At 32.2% G+C, this 15243-nt stretch overlaps 1 protein-coding gene across 2 annotated transcripts in view; it reads right to left on the bottom strand.

Moving 5' to 3' along the window:
• The window catches only part of Cyfip (Cytoplasmic FMR1-interacting protein Sra-1), a 203359-nt gene that overhangs the window by 109773 nt on the left and 78343 nt on the right, over nucleotides 1-15243 (bottom strand). For both annotated transcript variants that reach the window (XM_076454172.1, XM_076454181.1), the window contains exons 12-14: nucleotides 14752-14918; nucleotides 11434-11581; nucleotides 5071-5224 (exon numbers count right to left, since the gene is read on the bottom strand). In XM_076454172.1, coding sequence (XP_076310287.1) covers nucleotides 5071-5224; nucleotides 11434-11581; nucleotides 14752-14918 — 469 coding nt within the window. The remainder of the gene's footprint in view (nucleotides 1-5070; nucleotides 5225-11433; nucleotides 11582-14751; nucleotides 14919-15243) is intronic.

Raw genomic sequence — 15243 nt, 5'->3', positions numbered from 1 at the left:
GCAAAGTTGGAGGGCCAATTTAGATATACAATTATCAAACCAAGCAGAAAGTAATCACTGAGAATGATCAGGTGACCTGCAAGATGAAAATTAAACACACCAGACAGGTTCTGCACTACTTCTGGAACAGTTATGTTCTTTGACCAGGAAATAGGAAAGTAACACAAAATGGGCAAAATGCATATATACTCTTCAAAAAAAGAAACGCAAAAGGCAAAATATGAGACAAATTGTTAACAAGTTTATTCCGGGTAGTTCTGTATGACGTGTGAAACTTTGCACATTCACTGCTGAACATCCAAAGTCTGCAAAGGCGAAGTCCAAGCTCACTAGGTGAAGTTTAACGTCACTCAACGTCAATAATGAGCGTGCCCCCCGTGAGTATCAATAACTGCTTGGCATCTCCTGCCCATGGAAGTGATGAGGTGACGAATCACATCCTGTGGAATGGCTGTTCACTCAGCCTGCAAAGCTGTTGCAAGCTGAGGTAAAGTCTGCGGTTGAGGTTGTCGCCGTCACAGATGTCGGTCCAAGTCGTCCCAAAGATGTTCGATGGGGTTTAAATCTGGTGATCTGGAGGGCCAGGGAAGAATGTTGATGTTGCGGTGTCTCAAGAAAACAGTGGTGAGTCGTGCTGTGTGAGGACGGGTGTTGTCATGTTGAAAAACGTTGTTGATGTTCACCCTGATGGGTTGCACATGGGGCCTAAGAATCTCGTCGATGGTTGCGTACAGTCTGATCAAAAATCTTATGCAGCCCTGGTATGGTTGAGGCAGTAGACGTCGCAGTGGTGGTCCTATCCCGAAGGTGACGTAACCAGATGTTGTTTAGAAAATTTCTAAAGCAGTCTACAAGAGCCAAATCATCCACCCCATTTCAACAACAGGCATTATAAAGTTACTCTAAACTAGTATGGGTTTGAAATAAAGAAAACCTGACAAAGCAACAACTACCAAAAGATGGAATCTATAAAGGTGTTTCAATTATGGAAACTAAAAAGGAAACAAAACAAAGGAAGTGATCAGATCTACCCGAGTCAAAAGCAAACTGGTATATGCATGAAATCTTTATAGGAGAGAAACAAACACATGCATATAACATGAAACAAAAATAATAGAAATAGTCCACATTTCAATCTGAGATATCTCCTTCAAAAGACAGGAAAATTGAGCAGCCAAAGACAGTAACAAGATGAAGTTGATGTGAAAAGACACTGTGGAGATAGTGACCTTCCCTGACCAATTCTGAACACAACAACTTTAAGAGTTGGCAAACCCAACTAGTGAGAGTAACATGTAACAGATTATGATAAATGAAGAGTTGCAGGGAATAAACAGTTGGGAATGCTAACTCCAAAAGGAGGCAGTAGGAGCAACATAGTACCTCAGTGAAATGGTTGAAGAAATCTATCCAGATTGAAGTGGGAGTACAATTAGGAAATTGACAATAAGGAAATAGGTCTTGAGGGAAAGATGGTACAACAAACATGTAGAAATAGGTTCAGAGAGAGAGAGCAAGAAAGAGCATACAGGATCATATTAAGATCCCAATTCCACAAAAGAATGTAGAAGATGGACAATAAGAAAGAAACAGTGGGTGGCAAAGGCATCGATATGAAGTTTTTCCAGTACAAAATGCACCAACCAACAGATCTGTGGATGAATGGACCACATTACAGGAATAACTTGCTTGGGAGAAGATAAATGATTGAAAATCAGATTCATATTGCTATGGACATAAGCCAAGACCAAGTTGTGATGATCTTGAATCTAGAAGATTCAGGATCTGAAAACACAGACCAGGATTTAGTTCCATCATGCTTGGAACTTAAGAGTTCATAACTGCCTTTTGGAAAAGTCACTGTGTGTGAATATTTGATTGTGCACGAAAAGTGATAAGCAGGAGCCAGTCATCCATGTAGTGGTTAGTTTGAAGACCTAATGAATGAAGGTGACAAGCAAAATTGTGAACCACTTAAGAGAACACAAAAGGAGTCAGAGAGACCGAAAGGTAGTGGACGAACTAAAGAAAATGACACTTAAGCAACTAGAATGTGAAGGGTGAAGACATTCAATTGCTCATCTTCTGTGAGACAGTAAAGAGATAGAAATAAAATTCCAGTTGATTAGGTAACATTTGCTTGATAGTTTTTTTTTTGTTCAGAAGATCTTGAACAATTTCAGAAAAAGAACAGAAAGCAAGGATCCTAAGGAGTAGAAAAGAAAATTGCAGAAATTTAAATGGGAGTGGGGAATCAAAGGCAGAAACCATCCAATATAGCCTGTAGAACCTATAGATATATCATGAATTGTCGTCCCATGGTCAAAAACTGGGAACCTTCATTGAGTCACTGCTAATGCTAGATTCTGGTCAAATGGGTGCAGGAAAAATGAGAGTAAAGATGGGAATGCCTGGAGGAAAGTTAGTATCAGGAAGTATGGAATCAAGAGGACAAGAAAGAATATAACCTGGCTACATCAATCTGGGATTCCAAAAAAAGAAGTTTGTCATTAAGTCCTTGACAAAGAACATTTACATCATGTGAAGAAGGGAAAATATGATAAGCTGAAGGTGGAAGTTCACCCAACAAGGAAGGTGGGAAATCTGTAGCCATAGTGGAAATACTCAAAATATGACAAACCTGATTAACCAGTGCAAAAAAAGAGTGAGAGTTAAAATCTCTTGACTGGATGTAGAAGGTGCCGCTGAAACAAAATAGAGTACAAATTTTCTTTGCCTGGGTAGTCATCTTCCTCAAACATGATGAGGCAGAAAGAAAGATTTACTGGACAAACATAAGAATCAAACTCCCTGAATACCGAGGCTTGAACTCCCTCAGCACATAAATTTGGGAAGTCATGCCATGTGTGTTGTCTCGTCATGGGAATTTCTTTGTTCTCCACATTAAACATTTAATTCATACAAAGAATGCATAATATTCAAAAACAATAAATCATTTTTATGTTAAATTGTGTAAACAACTGAAATTCAAGCACATAAATTAATAAATGAACTTCACTATAAACAGCTAAAACTCGCAAGCAAAAATTGTAGTCATACTTGGAAAGTTTAATTACATACCTAAACAAATTCGTATCAAATGAGAAAGTGAGGATTGAGTGGGGATAGCAGAGGAAGCTAGCTGTACCAGTATAGATGGCACAATACTACTGATGGAGACTAGTAGCATGAGATGTACATGTTCAGAAATCACGCAAAAGTGATGGGATGTAAAGACTGATCTGCTGGCAGCAAACATGTTTCAGGAATGAAGAGGGTAAACAAGAAATTTAGTGCTATTTGTTGCATGTAATGTGCAATTTATGAAATCCTCCTTTTTATGAGTCACTTTACTATACAAGCAGCCACTTATCTGCTTTGTTTCATGTGGTTAAAATTGCATTAAAGTACACAACTCTACATGATGTTTCACTCAACATAGCCTCTTGCAAACAATATTTTTATATCACTTTCATGCACAAAGTTGAATGAAAGCCATAATGTCAAATAAATAACAAATGAGACAAAGTGCTGTATTTCTTTAATAGGGCTACTGGAAACAGAAGTAAGATAAGTGTGACCATTTGTTTGTTGTGAATTTTGAGCAAAGCTGTCCATAATTTAGCAGTGTAAGACTATGAGAAAGATAATACGCTAGTCATCACCACCCACCACCAACTACTGAGCTACTGTTTTTACCAATGAATAGCAGGATTTACTATCACATTATAACATTCCTATAAGGTTACTTAGGATGTTTCTTACTTACCACCAGCTATGATTTCTGTTTGAGCTTCTATTATCTTTACTTACAGATGTATTTAATTGTATAGTAAATAACATTTAATAAACTTAAATTTTTGCTGTTCTTTATTGCACTGATCTTTTTCAGTATAATATCCAGAACTATGTAAAATTTAGTTTAAAAGCAAAAGCTAATACTTCCATACTTCTTTATATGATCTAAACTTTTATTTTTACAAAAGCGTTGTCTTTACCCCTTGTTTTTAGGTACACTTAGTAAGATGTTTCCTGGTCGCCTTTTTTAGAACAGCTATGTTATTAGAAAAAGGTGAAAGCCATAGGTAAATTTTGCATTTCAGATATAGAACAAGTTTGCTTCAGTTGTAAGGTTAGTGCAACTTACACTTTTCTGCTGCAAGTAAAATACTACCTCTAATATCAGGTGCAAGTAATGTATTAGTGATTTAAAATTCTGCCATCCTTTACACAACTCTGGGTTTATTCTAGTAAAAATCTTACAGTACGTGCATGCATTCAGAAACTCAATTGAGGAATAAACTAAATTTCATGTAACTTAATGTAAAAAAGTTACTACATTAGCATATAATCACTTAATGTACTTCAAACTGTATTGTTAATTTTGAGACCTACAAAGCTTATAAGATTGTTAAAATGTTTATAGAAAGCAATTCAATAACATTACTAACTCTTCAAAATGGCTTTGTAATTTGATTTAAATCTTATTGAAGTTTTTGCAATTTCTCTCAATTTATAACACAGGCATGAAAAATTTTTCATTTTTAGCTCTAAAGAACTGAATTTCCACCTGAATGGACCATATGTATACTTCCACTAAACAACTAGGTGAGATCCCCAATTTTGAACTACAAATAAGATGGTAGGCATCAAGCCAATCATCAGGAATCACCAGCTCTTTTAATTGAATAACAAGGTCATAATTTTTCAAAGTTGTACTGTTATCTTTAAGTTACAATCATTTTAACAGCACAGCAAGATTTGATATATAATTTTAATTTGACCAAAAGTACTGAAGTTAATATCCTAATTTATTTAGTGAACTCAAATCATAGATGTATGAAATAATTTTTTTTTGCAATTATAAATAAAATTTCATAAAAAATATCAGTATACCTATTAATACATAAGTTATAAAATTATATATCACATATTACCACTTCACCTCCAATATTCAACTGTTTTGCATCTTTCAAAATTATTTCCAAGGAAGCATTAAAAATTCAAAATACAAACTTAACCTAAAAGTAAGATGTTACAATGAGAAACTATCAATTTTGCAATACGTACGGCTGAAATTGAGTAAATAGCTCCAAAAAAATGAAGCTTTGTGGAAATTATCAATGGCAACTAGATAAGGGCCATCAATATCTTTTCTCAGTGTCCTCTTTCCACCACTTTTGTCAGCAATAAGACTCTCCAGCATTGTTCGTACCATATACAACTGTCAAGAAAAAAATATTTTTTAAAAGGTTGCCCCAATGCTTATTTTAACATCAGTTTTAGTAGTTTTCACCAGGGTTTCACATACAAACAATTTTTTTTTTCCTTTTATGTAAATTAAAATATCCAGAATTTTTTTTCATTTCTTGTTTTTCACATTTCACAATACTGATGTTTTGTTATTTCAGAAAAACCTCCTTTCCACTGGAAATTTGAATGAGAAAGACTAAAATTACAAGTAAAAAACCAAAATATATTATTTCCATATAAAGCTAAAACATTAAAAATATTCAATACCACAAACTTCATAGTAACAACAACAATGAATATACAAAAAGAAAAAAAATTGATGCTATTCTTTTAACCAAGTGAATGAAAACAAATTTAAGTCAAAAGTTAATGTAGTTTGTTGAAACATTATTCATCCATCATATTTGCCAGATCTTGCACTGATAGATTACTACCATCTGTTCCTCTCTACAGAACTCTCTTAATGGGAGACCATTAAAAAATCTGGAGGAACTCAAAATGCATGTGTTAAAGATCTTCTATGAAAATAAATGAGAACTTCTACAACAATGGGATTAGCAAGCTGCCTGATGGATGGCAAAAGGTCATTGAATAAAATGGTGCTTACATAATTGATTAAAGGTTTGTCATATAAAAATGTTGATGTGTTTTTTATTCAAATATCCAAACAATACAAAAATAAGAATAAGATCATATTTGTTGAATACTCTGGCAACTTGGCTAGTTGTATGTTAATACTACTGCATTACTTTTTGTTTTGTTATCATAGACACTGTTTACTTTTATGTCATGTTTTCTTAAATGAACATGAAGATTATATACAGGGTGGCCCATAAGTCCCTACCCATCCATATGTTAATATAAACGTTATAATACTAATGATGAGTTGAAGGCAGCTGTTACTGCAGCATTTGGAACAATAACCCCCTGCTATGTTGAGGAAAATGTCTTGCAGAACATAGCATTGCATAATATTATGCAGTGAGAATAAGGGACAGCACACAGATACACTGGATACATAAGATATATGGATGGGTAGGGACTTACGGGCCACCCTGTACATAATAAAACAATGCAAGTTTCTTTACTTGCTGAGCCTGCTGTCAAAACAAATCATACAGTATAACAGCATAAAACAATAGTTTTAAATAAATCTAACACTAAAAATGTTTTTAATGATAGAGAATCAACATAAATTATATGCTACAAATTAAATAATTATTTACTGATGCACAGTTTTGAAAAGAAATACTCATTTAAGATCACAGCAAGTTAAACCCTTTTCTAACTGCTTCTCATGTCTTTTCTTCTGATAATATCAGAATAAAACTAATAAAACAAATAGTATTTTATATATTTGAAAACAGCTGGTATAGGTAGAGAAAGCACTAACAAAAGAGTGAACAACGTTTCAATGTTCTTCAGTCATTATCAGGTTCACAAAGAAAGAAAGGGTTACTGACCAGTAGCTGACCACATGTCTGAAAGTAGTTGTGTAATTGAGTGCAGGAATGTAGAGGGCGTGCTTAAATGTTGGATATATTTATTAATATAGGTATAAAGGTGTTCCTTTGTATTGATTTATTTTGAGCTTGAGTTGTTGTACAAGTAAGGCTTCTTTAATTTGCGTTTGTTTATTTAGTATTTGGATGTTTGTTTAGTAGTATTTTAACATAAGTGTTGATCAAATAAAGTTTTTATCAAACATTTTAAACACCTTTCTTACTTTTGATTTTAAGAATTTATCATATTTCCAGTCTATAGTAAAACTTATTAATTACTGACCTTTATACACTGAACAGTAATTAACAGGTGCTTAATATCACATAATATACCCAAGGTATTGGAATTAGCACCACACCACACACTGATTGTTTGAGTTTCTTGCAAAGCCACATAACAGTTATCTTTGCTAGCCTTCCTTAACTTAGTAGTCTAAAACTAACATAAAGGTAACAAGTCGTCACCACCCACTGCCAACTCCTGGTTTACTCTTTTACCAATGAATAGTGGGACTGTCACATTATCATACTTCCATGGCTAAAAGGTTGAGGACATTTGGTGTGACAGAGAATTGAATCCACGACCCTCAGGTTACAAGTTAAGCACTTCAACCACCTGGCCCTGCTAGATCCAAGTTACATAGAAAACAAATTAATTTGGTCTCATTCTATTACATACAGCGATTAAAATTAATAGCATGTTCTGCTACACATGATAATAATACAATTACCAAAAATCTGGTGTTTAAACAAAATATTCTTGTCAAGTGTCTTTCTAGCCAGTTTACCAGTGGCAGAATCTAGGAATGGCTTGGTGAGAAATTTGGATCAAAATTACTGCAGAGCAATAGTAGCACAATAATATAGTGGGGTTGACTTATACGGATGTGATAAGTTAACCATGGGCAGTCCTCTTGTGACTTCAATTAATCCCTCAGCCTGCTGTATGCTATTGATAAATGCACAAGGGTCAGTGATTCAGAGCCCTTATACTCTAATCAAGTGGTAATCTAACTACTGTTTACACAGTGTAACTGCCTTCATACTCAATAACAATTAACTCTTTCCACATGGGTTCAGTCAGTTTGACTGACCACATGACCTCTTTACTCAAAGTCTTTATATATTTGATACTACTAACTTTTAATATAATGTGTACATCTTCACAAAATTTGTCATACTTTCAGTAAACATTATAAATCTTCATGTACAAAAAATCAGAGAGAATTTTCATAAATCCTGAAAAACAGGATGTAACAGGTGGATGTGACAATAGGGTACTGGTTTTCTATTTGAACTAAACCAAAATTGAAGCTATAAAAATTATGGTTTGTCTGAGCAATGATGATTTTACAGTGAACAATTTATGCTAATGTTTGTACATACTAGAGAGGTGATGAATAAAATAAAGATAGACTGCCTGAAGAAAATGTATCACCTTTCTCACACTAAGGGAAGTGCAAGATTGTTTTTAAAATATTGCCTTATAAAATTCAAACTTAACACTTAGATACTATTAAAATATGAATTATTAGCTACAATTTTATACTATATTAATTGGTATAACATAAGGAAAATAAGTTTAATAAAATTTTGAATGTAAGCCCCTAAATCTCATGACATGCTCAGTAAATAATGCCTGGGCAGACATATTTCAAAGTAAATAAAAAGACCTACATAAACAAATTAACATTTAAACATAAAATAGGCATACTAACATGCTAAATGTACCCAAATTAACCTAACTTCAGTTTTTTAACACTAATGATAATTCAGTTTATTGCCATTTATGTCCTAGAAGTATCAATGAATCAAAGTAAATTTAACAGCTTTTCCTGGCCTTTATCTATAAAATGAAATTCCTTGATGTTTCTTGAACCAGAAACACAAGACACAAAATATACTTACTTTTCCCCATTTCTTTGACCCATGTGAACTTTGACTACTAGAAGAAATGGTCTACCACTTCATAAAAACTTTCTATATTTTAGGTGGATTTTGAGAATATCATCTTATTTTAATGTGATGTTTGTATGAATCCTTAGCTTCGAAATTTTGGAAACATTTTATCGGGATGTTTTTGTTAAGGAATAATTCTTTATAGTAAATTTTATTTACTAGTTTTCACATTTTCCTTCATTTTTTATGACATACAGGCATATCAAATGCTTTATACCTGCTGCTTTAGTTATAAAGGAATTTGTCAATTTTTTTATTAAGTTGGTTTCTACGTAGTTTTAATATAAACGCACGATTGAGAAAATTACTGAATTTGCTTTGTGCTAGTTGCTTCATATCTTTGTCCTCCATAATACAAAATTTCTATTCTGCAATAGAGGATATTGCACTAGCATACAGTATCCAGTTTGAAAGGATCAGTGACTGTAATACAATTTACTGGAAGAACTGAAGTTAGAGAACAAAGATCAAGAGCTGATGTTGTTGACTGGGTTGTTTTCTTGATTCTCTTTCACAAAGTTATTTGTTTTTGACCAAAGATATCAAGATACACACTCAGTCATGTGGCCAAAACAACTTGCAGGACACACTGTGTGTTATTAACAGCAATAACAATTTAGCAATTTTCCATTTTTTATAGCTTAGACTGTGTAATTTAAGCTGTCATATAATTTCAGTGGATGTGCTTCACCAGACAATTACTTTACATACTACATTTGCACTCTGAACCACTGCCTCTTCAAGTTGCTTTGTGAAGATTTTAGAAGTGAGCATTCAGTTTTGCTTTTCCACACAGAAGTCTGCTGGCTGTTATGTGGGAGAGCTTTAACACACTTCTTTGAACTGCGAGAAGTCAAAACTTTTCTGAAGGAATGTGACTATGATCTGCCCGAAGAAATAGAATCACAAGAGTTCAACCAAATGCTAGACTATTTGAGTGATATTTTCACTCGTATGAATGACCTGAGTGTATCTCTTCAAGAGAAAAACATAAACATATTGAAATGCTGCAAAAAGTTAAATACTTTCAAAGAAATGTTACATTTTTGGTTTCGACGAGTTAAAAGAGGGAATCTTTCAAATTTTCAATCACTCGAAGACATGGTAGGTGAGGATGAGTCCCTAATTCCATGTGTATGTGAAGAAATTGTGGATCATTTGGAAATACTATCAAAGTCATTTGATGGATATTTTGGAGGAGAACTGGAAACTTCTGAAGAATGGATTAAGAATCCATACTCCTTCAATTTGGATAATATGTTGGATGATGAAGAACTGAAGGAAGATCTTATTGAACTGCACACAAATCAAGTTCTTGAAATGCAGTTTGAAAGAAAAACTTAGGAACAATATTGGTATTCATCAATGGACATGTTTCCAAGACTTTGTGAAAAAGCACTAAATGTGCTCATCCCATTTGCGACAACATACTTATGCAAGTTTGGATTTAGTGCCCTTTTGTCAATCAAGACAAAATCTAGAAATCGCTTGGGTGCACAGGCAGACTAGCAGATTGCTATCAGCAACAAAGTGCCACATTTTGAAACACTCGTAAGAAATAAACAGGAACAAAAGAGTCATTATATTTAAATTGGCTTATGAACATTTGAACATTTCAAATTCAAAAAAATTTCATTCCATGCATTTTTTTTTGTAGGCCATGTAAGGTTTATGCAACTTTTAGTTTGTTGTAATATTTTTTCTTTTCCAAATGTTTCGTTTTTGTTTATATATGTCATTAAAAACTAATTATAAAAATTTGTTTTGGCCACCTTCACCTTTATTCTTAAATAAATAATTACAGTAAGGGGTGCAAGAACATGTTAAAAATTTTTAGGGGTGTGGGGCCTAAAAAAGTTGGGAACCACTGCATTAAAGAATGTTTAGCATCACATCATACTAGCTTAAGTAATTAGTGTAAATAACTACTAGATATGGCTGTACCAAGTGCATGCAGGTGATGATAAACTACTAATCTAGTTTTTATGGTGGTACCATAAAGGAAATTATAACACTGTTTTAGAGCGGAAAACTACCACTGTATATCTTACAGAATCTTGTTGAATCTGTAAAATATATGTCTGTTTCAAATAATAGGGTCGTAAATTTAAAGCTAACGTTGGTTGTTATTGAGTGTTGTTTTCTTACTTGCTGTGGTTTGTTAATGCATACTACCAAACAAACAATCAGAAACACCTTAGGTGTGAAAAAAGGTGCAACCTGAAAGAGGAAAGAGGATGCAACTTAAAGGAGTGAAATAAAAACTGTTGGCTAAAGTATTAGCTACACTTACAGCATTGACAAGAATTTTAAAATTAAATATTCATCCATTAATTACTTAGGCCATGCATTTTGTTCTACCCACCACCACGCCCCAGGTTAACCACAAATGTAGCCTGGTGAATTAATAAACGAATATTTGGTGTTAAATTTTTATCAGTGCTATAGGTGTGGCTACCAGTTTGGTTGTCAACTTTATTTCATTCCCTTAAATGATATGTTGAATCTTTTTCTGCTGCACCTTTTTTTCACACTTGAGATCTGTTTGATTAGATTTCAGTAGCACAAAAGAATGGTGAAAATGTATTAAGCAGCAATTTTGCAAAAGAATAGTACAAAAGACACTCACAAAATGCTAACACAATTCAATTAAATAAAATATACTGACAAAATATAAAACTATCACTTTTTTTTTCTAATAAGAAGTTAATATCCAAACCTGAGTGCTTGATGGTCCAACATTTCTTCTTGGTACTTTAATATCAAATCCATTTTCTGGGTCTTTCTTTCCTTTCAGAGCTGGATCATCAGGTGGTTCAACTCCTCGTGCCCAGTCGGCACAGGTCTCCCTTACTGACAAGATGATGCTTAAAATAAAGAAAATATCAACATGAAACAAAATTTGTGTGCAGAAGACACAGGTATTAAAATTGTTTTGTCACAATTCTTAAAAATTGAACACAGTTTATTTTAAGTTAGTCATCATATATATATATATATATCCAATATACGATTTTATATCTTTATCTACAAGCCAGTCTACATTTAACTCTTTCACTACAGATAAATTAAGTGTGCATTGTCATGACAGTTTATAGAATTACATTCAAAATTTATTGGATTAATTTAGTATGAATTTATACTGGTATTAAAAATTTATAGTTCACATTTTAACATTATATGAAGCTTTAATTTTTTTTAATTTAAAAGTAGCTACACAAATATATTCTGAACTTTTTTGTGTCATAGGACACTTCAGTCCAAACTTCTCATTTCTACATTTTATGCTATTCCTGTAAGACATTCTAACTGTTCATGAAATTTGTCATTTTAATTCTTTGTATCCCTGAATTAAGATACCAATTTGTTGTGAACAAGTTTTTATTTTAAAGAGATATAAGCAATAAAGTGAATGACACATGATATACATCCCACAGAGTATCCTGTTTTCAAAACTGCCATAAGTTCTCTGTGATAATTTCTACTGTATTACTTGTGTAATCAATAAAAGATGAAGATTTCACTTAACTGACAGTTATAAGGTATACAAGCTTTGAGGTATGAACATACTTTTATCATGTTCTTTCTATGCTGCTGCTGTAGTTCTACTTAACCAGGTATGGAAATTATTTTAAGCCATTTCCATTTAATTACAAACCTAGGTAAATTACAAGTTTTAAAATCTTCTGATGTGCAATGAAATTGGATAATTTATTTTTTTTTTAATTTCTCAAACCATATTATCATTACATTGAATTAGGTTTATGTTTTGACAACATCTTTGACCATAATAATACAAAAATTCTGAAGATTTCAAATTTAAGTACTAAATTAATTATTTATGTGTTTCTTTATTATTATAAAAGCAACTCAATCAAAAAAATTAATAACTTATTACACATAATTTTAAATTAAAATAGAAAAAATATTCATGATCAATGATATAACACACCAAAACAGGCTATGGTTGTGCAATTCAAATTTAGTATGCTTGTAACTGGCAGATCAGTAGTTCACATAAAATCTTCTGTCCTAACAAATAGTTATTGCCATAGTCTGAGAGGGTCAAAAACCAACTATAAGTTAACTATCAGTTGAGGCTTGGATCCCTGGGACCAAACTTGAAACCATTTTGTGCTTGTTATAGTTTTCATTCTATTACTTTTAAATTAATTAGCATATGTTCATGAAATTTGGCAGATTATCAGTAAACATTAAAGACTTTCATATACAAATATGATATTTTTTAAACTAAGACTTAAGGTTTTTTATTTTGTTGCCTATTTGATATGCAAAGTTATTTTCATTTTAATATTAAAAATACTTTTATACAAAAAATTATCAAATTTCACATGCAAAAATTTATGATGTCCAGGTACTTTTATCAAATGTTTCTTAAGAAAAAAATTTATATTTCATCTGTTATCTTTACTAACAAATATCTCTTATGGGTTCAGTCAATTTCACCAATCTCATAACCACCACATAAAATTAGGAAATCAATATAATTGTATTTTTCATTCTAGAAAGGCCACAGATTATAGAATAATAGCTCAATAAAACATGATGACCTGGCTTTTGACCTGTGACCTGTTTTGAAAAGAGATGAAGTGAATAAAACATAATTTTACAAGGTTGGACAACCTTGCAAAATTTAAAAAAAAGGATAATTTAAATTTCTTTATTTTTTCTGGTGATTACAAGGTTTGCCAAATCTATCAAGTATGTATAAAGGCACAGAAAATAGCAAGTGATACATGAAGTTTTATTGATAAAAATCATATTCATCTCAGAGGGTTTAGAAATCATGTAAGTGAAATATGAGAACAATAAGATGAAAAAGGTATTTTGAACCTTAACATGAAAATCATGTTACACTTGATCTAGTCACCATTCTAACTCCATATTTTAACTTTACATGCTGTATTAGATGGACTATGATCTCCCTCTTTCCAATTGCTTGTTCAAAAGAAAGACTACAACATGAAACCATACACTAGCCACTAAAAATCAATCAAGAAACTTTTAACCAGCTGTGGTATGTGACTATAAGCAGGATTTAACATCATTATATTAAAATTCAATTACTTGAATTTAGAACATCTAATAAAAATGAGAAATATGTTTATACTGACTTACAATATTGTACTTCATTTTTTTTTCAAATATAAACACAGCAATTTCTCCTCAAGCTTCTCAAGTTCTTCCATCTGATGTTTGCTTGGTCTCTTCTTAAACTATTTCTAAAAGCATTTGATTTTACAAAAAATTCTATTTCCAATTTTTTGTAACATATTTTACACTTGACTGCAACTTTTGCTTGTTGTCTCCAAATAAGTCAGCTCATTACTTTTACAAGTAGGTAGCTTCTTTTCCCTTTCCAAACATAGCTGGTACCTCAAATCTGCACTTCCTTGTGCATCTAACACCTTTTTTGTGATAGGTTGTCATTCAACTCATGTTCTACTTCTTTCAACCCATCATTTATTCTTCTGTATGAAGTAAGGCATTACTTACATATAATGTCAAGCAAGATGTCTTTGTTGACTGAAAACTTCCTTTCTATCTATGACTAACCATGAGCCAAGATTAACAGCATTTTGATAACATTCAAGTTTCTTGAAGAACGTTTTCTACTCAATGTCAAAATAAAAATCAAATATGTCTTCACTTTGGTCATAGTTTAACCCTCCTGCTTTAACCCAAACTGTTTACTAAAAAAATGGCAAATTATGGAATCAAACTTACAAAAATTACATGTTTAAGTTTGAAAACTGGATTAAACCGTGAGTGAAAGCTATAAATGTAATTGTTGCTAATAACCCAACAGAATGAAAAACATTAAAATTACTTAAAAATAACCACCAAATTAAAGCTGTCATTCTTGGTCCATCCTTTCTACTATGAAATTAAACTTTATTTGAACATTAACATTTTATACGATTATTAACCTCTTTCCCCATCAGACTAAAGCTTTCATAAAAACAAATTCAAGAGGCCAGATGTGGAAAAAATACTTTAAGAACTTATTCTGTACCTTCTAATCAGATCTTTTTTATTCTTTATTGCTTTACGAAGGGGTTCTCTCAAGGTCAATTGGATAAAGTCTTGAAGTTCAGCATAAATATGTCGACGAATGGCATCTGTAAATACAGTTTCCATACGACTCATCAAAACTTGAAGACCTTTAATCATAGCAATGACCTGAGAAAAATAAAAAATTCTGTAATAACAAACAAATAAAAGTAAACAACTAGCCAAGAAACCAAATTCTAGCTACAACACTAATAAAATTTAGAAATAACAATTAAAGAACAAATATAATAGGATGAAACTAAACTGGTTCCCTTCACCTAAACTTCTTAACACTCTTACCTCTTTGTATAGAAAGGGCAACAGTTAATTAGGATTTTAAAAATACTTTATTAAACAGTGTATTTTTGTCAAATAGTCAAAAAGTATAATAAGTTTTGAAGTTCTCTCATATACATAGTTACTACAAAATGAACAGAAGAAAAAGAGCACTCCT

This window comes from Tachypleus tridentatus, chromosome 1, assembly GCF_004210375.1.
Source record: "Tachypleus tridentatus isolate NWPU-2018 chromosome 1, ASM421037v1, whole genome shotgun sequence".
In the NCBI taxonomy this organism is placed as follows: Eukaryota; Metazoa; Arthropoda; class Merostomata; order Xiphosura; family Limulidae; genus Tachypleus; species Tachypleus tridentatus.
Note: the sequence above shows the minus strand (reverse complement) of the source record. Positions and strands in the feature narration are given on the sequence as shown.